Source organism: Hevea brasiliensis, chromosome 10 (genome assembly GCF_030052815.1).
Source record: "Hevea brasiliensis isolate MT/VB/25A 57/8 chromosome 10, ASM3005281v1, whole genome shotgun sequence".
NCBI classification, from domain to species: domain Eukaryota; kingdom Viridiplantae; phylum Streptophyta; class Magnoliopsida; order Malpighiales; family Euphorbiaceae; genus Hevea; species Hevea brasiliensis.
In genome coordinates, this window is record NC_079502.1 from 6858193 (window position 1) to 6870685 (window position 12493).

The window sequence follows — 12493 nt, forward strand, 5'->3', positions numbered from 1 at the left end:
AATCGGGCATTTATTGCTAAGCAGAAAATGAAGCGACGCCGAATCGAGGAATTAATGCTTTGACCGGACCGGGCCTGATTAAGGGAAATATTGGAATAATAGAGATCGGAAGAGGGAAGACCGGTATGAAAGATCGGAGAAGGATCATGTTAAGAAGATCGGAAAGGAAGAGAGAGCAGAAAACAAAAGGAATAAGGCGCCTACCGCCGTCGCCATGATCAGAGCCGAGGTAGTTAAAGCGTTGCAGGTAAAATCTCAACCGCACGCCCCAGAATCGCCCGTGACATCGGTGCGAATATGTCATGACAGCGCTGTACCTCCCAATCTCCACCATTGATCCAACTTGTAAGGACGAACCCAGGGCCCTTGGATCAAAGAAGAAGACGACAAAACCAGCGCCTTTCACTCCTAGCCCTTGGATCACCCCGGACAAGAGAATTTGGGACCGTCGGATTAGAGAAGGAAAAAGACAAATATTCTGAAGTGGATCTCGGCCGTCTATTCTGATTCTCTTTAATTCTTGAGCTTAGGATTATGTCCTTTGAAATCTTGACCCTCCATCTCCCTCAAGATAGATCCTGACCCTTCAAGGGGAACACCCGGTCCCTATAAATACCTGCATGAAAAACTGTTTAAAGGACGGACAAAAAAGGAGGAAGTTACTATAGCGGAAGAACTCTGAAATTTAATTCAGATCGTTACTCTGCTTTCATAAGAAGAACTTTTGGAACCAGTTTTCTGAAGTGTTTTCTTAAAAGATTTTGAACACTGAAACTCTCCATTTTCAGCTCGTTCATTATCCCGTAGCGTTCACATTTTTTTTTTCAGTTCCTTGTTATCTTTATTTTCACTTTCATCGCCCATGCTCAATCTCATTTAAACTCGGGTATAATTCTGACTCGATTGCATTTAGTGAAGCACTCTTTGTTCCAAGGCGAACCTTGGTCTCCCGGCTATCAACTTGCAATCTTATTGCGTTTTGTGATTCTCAGTTAGTTCACTAGAATCGACTCCTTACAGGTCAGTATTCATGTTGCCATTTTATTAAGTTTAGTTCTTGTTTTACGCATTTCCATTCTTCTTTCTTTACGTATGTTATTTTCTTTAAGTTCATATCACGCTAGAAAGATACAGAGAAAGGTTATGCTCTAGTTTATTCCCGTGTTGATACCTTTGTTAGTCTTTATCATTTCTGAGCGTAAGTCATCTAGTTCCAAGCGATACATAAGTGGTTGGATGAGATGTGGGTAACGGCAACTTAAGAGTCCTTTTGAAATAATGAAAGGTCTGAATAATAAGCCTGTTCCAAGTGATACATAAGTGGTTGGATGAGATGTGGGTAACGGCAACTTAAGAGTCCTTTTGAAATAATGAAAGGTCTGAATAATAAGCCTGGAAAATGGTAAAGCTGAGTCACTAGAATGACTCAGTAGGTCATAGGGCAAGACGTCATAAGACAGAGTAAAACCAACCCCTGGATAACTAAATGGAATAGATCGGCTACCAAAAATGCTGGTGAGGCGACCATATAGGAAGGTCGGAGGATTGATTTGGAATCCCCTTGATCCTAAGGTACCAATAAGTTAAAGAAGTCTTGCGCAGACCCCCTGACACCTTTGAACATCAGAACCCTTAGCCTTAGGCCCTCTCAATAGGTAAAATTTAGAGAGATCGAAAAAATCCTTATCCGACTACCATTTAATTAAAAGAGATCGGAGGAGGGTTCTTATCCGATTCTCTATCCAAAAATTTTAATAAATATTAAAAGAGATCGGAGGAGGGTTCTTATCCGGTTCTCAAGCTTAAAAATTTTAACAAATATTTTAAAAGAGATCGGAGGAGGGTTCTTATCCGGTTCTCAAGCTTAAAAATTTTAACAAATATTTTAAAAGAGATCGGAGGAGGGTGCTTATCCGGTTCTCAAGCTTAAAAATTTTAACAAATATTTTAAAAGAGATCGGAGGAGGTTCTTATCCGGTTCTCAAGCTTAAAAATTTTAACAAATATTTTAAAGGAGATCGGAGGAGGGTTCTTATCCGGTTCTCAAGCTTAAAAATTTTAATAAATATTAAAAGAGATCGGAGGAGAGTTCTTATCCGATTCTCAATCCAAATCTTTTAATAAATATTGAAAGAGATCGGAGGAGAGTTCTTATCTGGTTCTCAACCAAAAATTTTAATAAATATTAAAAGAGATCGGAGGAGAGTTCTTATCCGGTTCTCAATCTAAAATTTAAATAAATATTTAAAAGAGATCGGAGGAGAGTTCTCATCCAATTTCAAAAATTGGATTCTAATAAAATAGCCCTTCAAACAAAACTAACATACAACAGTAACTCACTAAGGTTGTCTCATTTACTTATGTATCTGGGTAATCCGAATTAGTGAAAAATCGAATATTCCTTTTGTCAAAAGGATTAACATTTCCATTCAAGTCCTCCTAACTAATTTATAAAGAGTGCGAAGTTAAATCTACTTACCCTAATTAAGGGACGAGGTGGGGTGCCTAACACCTTCCCCACCCGTTTACGGACCCCGAACTTAGAATCTCTGTTTTGAAGTGGTTTTATTTCAATTTATCTTCACAAATGGTTTTCTTTAGTTTCCCTCAAAACTAAAGTGGCGACTCCTCATTCTTTTCCACTTCGGTGAGGGTTCGTTCAGGCGACCGCAAAACACCTTGCGACAGCTATGGAGGTGGAGGTGGCTGTGGCTGTGGGATGGCTCTGGTGACCTGAAGGAGCAGTTGTGTCATCTGTTCATAGAAGGCCTGCTGTGCCCTACTCACAACACCTCGAGATGATTCCGCTTTACTACTACTTCGCCCCCGACTAGGAGCAGGTGTGATTGCATGACTCTCTACCTCCTCCTCTATCAGTCCGTGCTCTGAAGGATCTGATGCCATCGATCCTATAAAATAGACAAAGGACAGATCTGCATTAGTGTCACCTCGACTCTATTTAAAGGCCCATGCATGTGATGCACTTTATCTATTTCTAACTATCTAGGTATAGGACCGTCTAAACCTCTGCTCTGATACCACTAAATGTGATGCTCCTTACCCGTCTACTGTATAGCCGAGCAAGAAGTGCCACATTTGGTGTTGGAGCACCCTCTTTTGTTTTATCATATCTATTATAAACTTTTAAAATCATTTAAAAGTAGTAATCCATGTGTAGAATTTCTTTTTATAACTTATTTCTATGGAGATCCGGATAGAGCCTCCTCCATTTTATTAGTATCTGGCGGGTCCCACTAATCACCTGTTAACATGTTCATATTCATTTCACACATTTTCATATCATATTCTCTTTTATCATTTCATTCACAATCATTTATGAGATCTCTAAAGAAATATCATCTATTGCATTCATATAGAAATTTATAGATAATAAATTTCAAGTTTACATTACAATCTCAAAATGGAATACATCATGTGTTTATGTACAATGAACAAAAAGTACAAAATCTAGACAAACATGGGCCCTACCAAAAAGAAATACAACTGTAGAGGTGACTAGTAAACACTGGCAGATCTGATCGGGCTCTGTGTGTGCACTACTACTGCTGCTGGGATTGATCTCCAGTACCTACGCGATGAAAAACCGACGCGCTAAGCATAACGCTTAGTAGTGCATAATTTATAATAAAAATAATTAAACAATTGAATTAATATTTAAAAATTATAATTTCTGGGTCTTTTACATTTTTATTACACTTTGGAAACAATTAACATTATCGGGATCTTTTATGATTACTTATTATATTTTAAGTCTTAATTAATTTTTTATCAGTGCCCAAGAAACCTATAACAGACTATAAGAGCTAGATACACAGGAGTATATGGGTTAAACAGCCATATGTCTACCCTGTATACATTTGTCAGGCACGAGGCTAGTTGTTGGGCACGAGGCTAGTTGTCAGGCTTGTAAAGCCAGAAATAAAGTAGGCACAATGGCCAGTAAGTAGGCATATAGCCTATAGAACAATCATACCAGACATATATTTTTAATTCATGATTTTCTCGGTAGGCAGTACTGCTATCTATAGTCCCTAATTGGTATACCAATTTATCCAAACTAAATAAATAAGTCTAGGTATACTATGGGCAATTAAGCATGATTTTAATTATTTTAGTACTATTCACTGTCACTATTTTTTGGTACTGTTCAGTGGTACCATTAATTTCATATTAATAGGACATTAGTCCCAATTTACATATTAATATCATTTTAATATTTAATTGGCCTTATGAGTATTTTAATTACCATGTATGGCATTTTTCCCATGAACCTTTCTTTAGGTTCATTTTGATATATTATCTTTATCTAGGAATTTGGCTAGGTTAGGATGTCTATTTGGTCACATTTCCTTCATAACAATTGCTCCTCTATGTTTAAACTTGAATTTCAATTATTGAATCACTCAATTCAGGGTTATAGAACTTAAGTTATGGTCAAAATACCATAACTGGTCCATTTGCCTCTAAGCTGTCCAGAATTGACAATTCCCGGTCAATAAACTTTAACCAATCATTTGATCATTTTATGGTCATTTTTAGACTTAGGTTCCTTCACAAGATATGTTCCTCTATGTCTTATGGACTCCCAGGTACAATTTCATAATTTTTCAAGCTTGGTATAGTGAGTTATGATTAATGTATTAACCTGGACTCTTAATCCTATAAAGGCAATAGTCAAACTTCAGGGCAGTATGTTTGACCCTCCTTTTAGGGTCTTTACACTTAGAATTTAGCAAAGGTGTCTAAATCAATGTTGTAGCCCTAAGTATCATGTTTCCAGATCATATTGGCACATCTCAAATGGAATTTCCTAGTGGGAGTTATGGCCAAATAAACACACGGGTATTAAATGGCATTCTGGGTTCAACTTAGCATTTTCCAGATTTCAATTCCTAACTTTGGCTAATATTTTCCCTAGGATGCAATGGGTTTTGGAGCTTGGTCAAAACATAAAAATTGTTGAGCTATGTCTTATAAAACTTTTGGCACTGGTTTCACTCAATTTGCAACTTTGGAGACCAAGTTATGACATTTTTGCCAAAACTGGTCAAGCATACCAAAGGAACAGTATTTTGGTCAATTTCTGGGTTGACAGTTTTAGTAACCCAACTTGTGCTAACAATTTGACTTGGTTATAGGCGAAACTGAGTCATGTGTTCTTCATGAAAAGTGTAGCCCTATATCTAAGCTTTCCATTGATGTAAATTTTAGGTCATTTGGATCAGTTTAGAGAGAGTTATGACCAAATGAGTACTGTTCATTTGGTCATTTTCTGGGTTTCAGTGGTTGGTCATCCGGGTTTGGGCAGAGAATTGGTCATGATTTTGACAGAATTTGAGCATGGTGTCTGCATGAAAAATGGGCTATTTTGAGTCTAATTTCACCTCCAATTAGCCTCATACCAATTGGAGTCACACATTTTCAGTTATGGTTCAATAAAGGGACTGGACTCCTTAAGTATCAACCTGCAAAAAATCAAACACTCCCAATATCTCAATTCCTCCAACTTCCTTACTTCAATTTGCTTACAATACACTTCTATAAGCACAATCTCAACTCAATAGGTCAATTTCAAGCATTTATACAAATTCCTCAAGTATTTACACAAACTCTAGTTTTCAAAGTTTCAATTTTACACAAACACTACACAATCAAACTCCCAAACATTTCAACCCATCACACATTCTCATGGAGCCATTTTTCATCACTTAAAATCAACAAGCTTCAAGTTCCATGGCTACCAAAAATCAAGGGTTCTTTCCTTCAAATTTTCTTTTCAATTTCATACAAATTTTCACTTGATTTAGCATGATACTCATGCTTAAAGAAGAGATTAAAAGTTTAAAGCACTAACCTTTGTGGTGACCCAACTTCAAGCTTCATAAACTTCAACTTTTCTCCTCTTTATGGGTATCTATAGCTTCCTTAAGGTGTGGGGAGGATTTTTAATGAAGTGAGCTATGGGTTTTGGTGTCCGGAAGCTTGGGAAATCAAGCTTGAAAGCTTGACAAAAATGGTGGAGATGGGGAGGATGCAGCCGGCCAAAGAGAGAGGGAGAGAGAGAAGAGGGAGTTGAGTGGAGAAGATGAAAGTGGGTGGGAGTTTGTCTTCTTGTGGGTTATATATTTTTATTTTTGTACTTTAATTTTTTTAAATTTCCATAAGCTTTTCTTTTCTTTTCTTTTCTTTTCCTTTCTTTGCTTTTCCTTTCTAATTCCATTCATAAGTTTTAATTCATATTAATTATTTTAATTCTCTCAAATTTTAAATTTTTGACACTTAGGTCAAAATTCACCTTTGGGGGTGAAATGACTAAAATACCCTTCATGGTGTATATCGGGTTATTTTTTTACTATTTTTATACTAATTAATAAATTCTCTAAATTTTTCCTATATTTTTTTTTGCATATATTTCTTCAATTTATGCCTCCTCACCATAGTTTAGTGTAGTTTCAGACATTTTCACTGTCCGAACAGATATTAGTCGTCGGAACAGTAAAATGTACGGACTATCTATGGTGAGGGCGTTACAATAACTATAAGGCTTCCTTTATTGCCTAGGCTAAAATCATATATTCAGCCTCCGTAGTAGATGAAGCAACTTTAGCTTACAATGTTGCCTTCTAACTGATAGCACTTCCAGAGAGAGTAAACAAATAACCTGTCAGAGATCTCCTCTTGTCCAAGTCCCCTGCAAAATCTGAATCTGAATCTGCAGAGCTAACAACTAAATCACTCATCTTAGCCCTGTTGAACGTCAGACCAATATCTGTAGTGTTCCTTATTTGAGTGTGTTGCCTGCAAACTTCATGCTCTAGATGTTTATGTTTGGGCATGAGGGGTTGCGTTGTCCCACATTAGTTTGGGATGAGGTATTTGAGTGATATATAAGACTTGGACAAACTTTCTTTCCTTGAGCTAGCTTTTAGAGTGGAGTTAGACCTAGTCCATTTTCTATACACAAATTCATGTAGATACTAAAATCAAAAGAAATATTAAAAGACATCTAATAGTTAAATCAAACACTTTCATATAGAAAGCATGCTTTTATACTTTTGTCACCTATATTCCTTTTTTGCGATTTTCATCATGTAGATGATACTATTTGCTTATCTGATGATTTCAATAGATTCATTGGGTTGTTTCTATGTGGAATAGTCCTTTGAATCATTTAAAAACTTTTTTTTTAAAAACTTTTTTTTTTAATTTTTTTACTAATTTTAAAGTTTTAGTTCATATTTGATTGTTTATTTGTGTAATTTGATTTTACAAAATTTATATTTCCATGTCTTAGATTACCTGTTTTGAATTGTTATTTTCTATGATATGCCTTTAATATTTCTAGATTTGGCCTATATTTTAAATTTGTCAAATTATTTATAGATTAATATGAATAATTTTAATAAAATCATTGCTAAATTTGTCCAATTTTCAGCAATGTTTACATTATTTTTCTGTGTTACTATTGTATGAATAGGTGTGATTTTTTTTTACTATATTTTAATTTGATTTGTTAACTGATATATAATAAAAGTTTAGAATTTTCAATGATAAAAGCTAACATATGGATTAAAAAAAATAATGATAACATATATTCCTTCTTTATTCATTTACAGTTGCAGCGTAGAAGAAGAAAAAGGAAATATAGATTCATCTAAGCAATTTCATTATTCTTTTCCCATTTCTCCTTCAAATCCCATATGTTCTTATGAGCATTAAATAATTACATTCCATCTTCTTAAGCTTTCCAAGTGCAAACATTTTCACCACAACCCTTGTAAACAAAAGAAGTCTTAGCCATGAAAACATCAAAAACTGCATGAAAATCCCAGTAGCTGAGATTACAAAGAAAAGTGTAGAGCCAAAATAATTGATTTTCAATTTAAATCCAAATGATTTGTTTGGTTGGAGAAATTGCATACCAATATCATCTTCTTTAGATTTGCAATGGGTGTAAAGGGTTTTATCATGAAGACCATTTTGGATTTGCACATGGTAAGTTCTAAGACCGATGGATAGTTTACACATGCTAGATCCTAAGCCAAGCAAGAAGAAGATGATAAAGATTTGAAACTTCAGGATTTTGTTTTGCTTCATTTCAAGGTTTGGAAAGATACTTTCTTTTATATTTGATTTTGCTTGCCCATTATATTAGATCTTCTCTAATATAAGACCAACCCTGCAGGGTAAATTATTAGGTGCACTTAGTATATGTGTATTTTCACTCATAAAATAGTGAATCCCACTTTCTTAATTTTATGATATATTAGTGCACTATTTTTTAATGCTCCAAGTATACTTTATAATTTCCCACCATGCAAATTGTTCATGAGTTCAGAAGTTGGTAAGGAGATCTGAGGAGTTAAATTATAGGATTAATTACCAAAATAGTGTCAGCAAAATATTTATCAAATAGGGTTGAAAATAGTGTTAAGTCATCTACTCAATTTTTTTTGCCTCCGTTTATTTTTATTTTTAAATCATTATCAATTTTATTTGAATAAATTTTAATGTAATATTGCTTTTTATATTATTATATTCAATATTATTTTTGTTTTCACATTAATTAAAAATTCAAATATGTTATTTTATTATTACTTTAATTTATTTTAGGATAAATTATAATTTGTGCAAAAATCATAGTTATATATTTCTCTATTTTCCCTTTAGTTTTGATTAATTGTGTTTTTAATTTAATCCGTTCACTCAAATTAAATTCAATTTTCCGTTAATCATATATGAAATGATGAAAATAGCCTTATCAAATGACAAAAACTATAATCTCCCTCTGATCTCTCTCCCTCTCCTGTCCAAAATCTCCATATCTTCTATGCTCTCCCTCCCTCTCCCTCTTCCACTCCTGTCCAAAATCTCTCTCCCTCTCTCTCTGAAAATCAAACATCTCAAACGTTCAAAAATCAACTTTGCACAAATTCACAAAAATCTAGATAGAAATTGTATAAACACCCATTGGTGAATTAAAAAAAAAATCTATAGTATAATCGCACAAATCTCAACATAGAAGCTAATATGTTCTAAAGAAAAAAAAAATCCAATTCACAAACTAAATTCATCTTTTTCTTGAATTACACCCAATAAAAATTCATCCCATCACAAATTAAAATCGAAAAAACTGAGGTTAAGGGTTTTTATCAAAAACACAGAAATTTAATATTTGTCATGTTTAATGGACTATATTTGGTTATGCTTTCTATCAAACCCTCCTGACTTGTTTTTTAATCGGACTAGTTATTTTATTTTTTTTACCATAAAAGTGAATAATATTAAAATAGGTAGCCTCTTTCACTTCCTATACCTTAAAAGTGAAAGAAAACTAATTAGGTATCCTTGATTAGCAAATCTCTTTACCGTGAAAAATACACATTGAATTGGATTGTACTTCATCATATTTTGAATCAAAAAAATGTGCTGGTATGAACAGATCCCTTATATTAATTATGTAGATATTTTCTTTATTAACAATTTATAAATTGATAAGGGGTGGGGAATAGATAGAAACACATAGGGATAATTCCTTTATTTGATTGATATTTGTCTATAGAAAGAAGAAGACATGGGATAAACCATCTAAGCAATTCAATTCTTTTCCTAGTTCTTCTTCAAATTCCATTTATTCTTTTTAACATTAAATAAGTAGATTCCATCTTCTTGAGCTTTCCAAGTGCAAACATTTCCACCACAACCTTGTAAACAAAATCAGCCCTAGCCAAGAACGCATTAAAAATTGCATGAAAATGCCCATATTATAGAAGAAAAGTGTAGAGCCAAAAAAATTGATTTTGAATTGAAATCCAAATGATTTGTTGGGTTGGAGAACTTGCATGCCAATATCATCTTCTTTGGATTTTCAATGGGCATTAAGGGCTTTACTAGGAAGACCATTTTGGATTTTCACATGGTAAGTTCTAAGACCGATGGGTAGTTTTCCATGCTAGATCCTAAGCCAACCAAGAGGAAGAGGACAAAGATTTGCAAATTGTTTTGCTTCATTTTTTTGCTTTTTGAGGTTGAAAAGAGACTTTCCTTCATGATTGATTTTGCCTCTTCTATTTATATCAGATCATCTCTGCATACCCATAGTAACACAGAGTGTAGCGTGGAAAAAAATCGACGCACGATCAAATCCTTGAAATTAAACAAGATCTGATCCAAGATATTAAAATAAATAAGATTCAATCTAGAATCTAAGGAGAAAATAAAGTAAATCAACTTTATTAAAAAGAAAAGTACATTAAAAATAAATTTAAAAACTTGTACATAATAAAAATACAATGGTATTTCTAGAGTTCTAAATTCTAATCTAGGTAAGAATAAATTAAAGAGTTTTAATCTAAATAGAAAATATATTTAAAGACCTAAATTGAATAGAAATAATATCTTAAAGTCCTAAATAAACTAAGAAATATAAATAAAACATATCTAAAAAAATAAAGAATCCCATTAGAATTAGGAATCCTTGTGAAAATAAGAAACAAAAGTCTTCGAGTCTGGTATAAATTTAAGCACCGCGTCATTTACCCAAACTTTCGAGAAAATTCAACCTCGAATTTTAATTTCTTGATTGAATAATAATGGAAAGACTATCTCTCACACCACTTAGAAAGCCAACCATGGATATTTTACATGTGTTCAAGTTTTGGTAAGGAAATCCCAGCAATTAAATTATAGTTTATCCATTCTTAATGAGGATAACTTGATATATTCAACCTTAAATATATCTTTCTTCTAACTTCTTTTAAAATTTTTCATCAATAATAATGATTTCTATTTAATCACTAAATTATTAATTATATATAACTCAACTAAATTAGTATGTAGCCTTCATTTGTTATAATTAAACTTATAATAATATTGAAAATTCCTGATGGGTATATATGTATAATAATATTAAAATTTTTCATGAATAATAAAAAAAATGTACGTTTAAAACTAATGAATATTTAATCACTAAATTGTTAATTATATAACTCAATTAAATTGCATAGAGCCTTCATTTTCTATAATTAAAAACTTAAAATCCTGATGTGACAATTTAGCCCATTTCTAAAAATAATTTAAAATACTCGTATGCGATATTTGAATATTAAAATTTGAAATGAATTGATTTACATTCATTTTTAATATAAATTATTGATAACTTGTTGATTTCAAATAATATCATTATATAAAATATTTCAAATCCACAGCTAACCAAGAAGTTCTTAATATTTACAAGTCTAAAATAAATTTATAACTCTAAATAATCAAAGAAAACTGATAATTTTATTATATTCAAATCTGAAATTTCAAATATATATAAACGAGGGATACCAACTTGGAATATTGACTAATTAAGTTGAGACGTTGATATGTTATTATAATTAAGAATGATAGACACACGATGATGACAGATATTCTAATCATTTGTATCCAAATCTCCCTGTTTATGATCAGCTTTAAATCTCCCTGGTTGCCATTCTTGTTTAAAAACGTCTTCGTTCCTTCGAGTATCTCTCAAATAAACTCCATCATCTTTAGCAACCCAAAAGCAATTCTGAGCAGCATCGCACCTATCAACAAGCTTTCCACTAGCCCAAAACACCTTAAAAGCAACATGAGAGTGATCGTCTGGTGCCATATAGCACCAGAAAAGGGTGGTGCCGAAAAAATTCATTTTGAAACTCCAAGAAAATTCTTGCCCAACTGTAAGATTATGGATGCCAAGATCATTATCTTTGGACTTGCAGTGCACAAGCAAGATCTTGTTTTGGCTCAATATATTGGTTACATGAACATGAAATGGATCGAACACTGAGCATTCACTGGATGTAATGAGGAGAGCTAATGCCAAAATAGACAATAACGATGAAGAGCTCATTGTATTGGCTTGCTAGTTATGGCCTATATATGAAGATTAGAGAGCCTATATATATATATATAGAGAGAGAGAGAGAGGATTTCTGTTGAATATTAGTTATATATATCTTCAGCTTTAATTAGCATTTAACATAAATTGATTTTTATAATTAACGGATCCCTTAATTGTTGCACATGCATACGTTAGAGAATTCAAAACGGCAACATTTTATTTGATCTTAATTACTTTGAATAAATGTTAAAGGGTTTTGTATCGCATTTGTCAGGTTCCTTTTTAGACAACTAATTTTCTTATTCTGTACAATGCTCTTGATTTGATTGGCAATCAGATTTAGATTTGATTTGATTTGACACTTTTTTATGAGTAATTTTTGTGCACACTCAATTAATTATTAATTATTATTTTAATTAAAATTATAATGAGTACCATATAATAACACACATATATATATATAATAACACACATATATATAGTAAATTTTATTTATGGGGTATTTATAAATCTTAAAAATATGTTTAGTAGAAGGTAAAAAAAAATTAAAAATTAAATATTATCTTTGTAAGTTTTAATATTTAAATATAGTCACTATTAACT

At 32.6% G+C, this 12493-nt stretch overlaps 1 protein-coding gene across 1 annotated transcript; it reads right to left on the reverse strand.

The window, feature by feature from the left end:
• Positions 1-11351: 11351 nt before the first annotated feature.
• Positions 11352-11902, reverse strand: LOC110637728 (S-protein homolog 74-like). Its single transcript, XM_021788031.2, has one exon. It carries the CDS (start codon positions 11897-11899, stop codon positions 11438-11440), a length of 462 nt encoding a protein of 153 aa, XP_021643723.1. The 5' UTR covers positions 11900-11902; the 3' UTR covers positions 11352-11437.
• Positions 11903-12493: the final 591 nt, after the last annotated feature.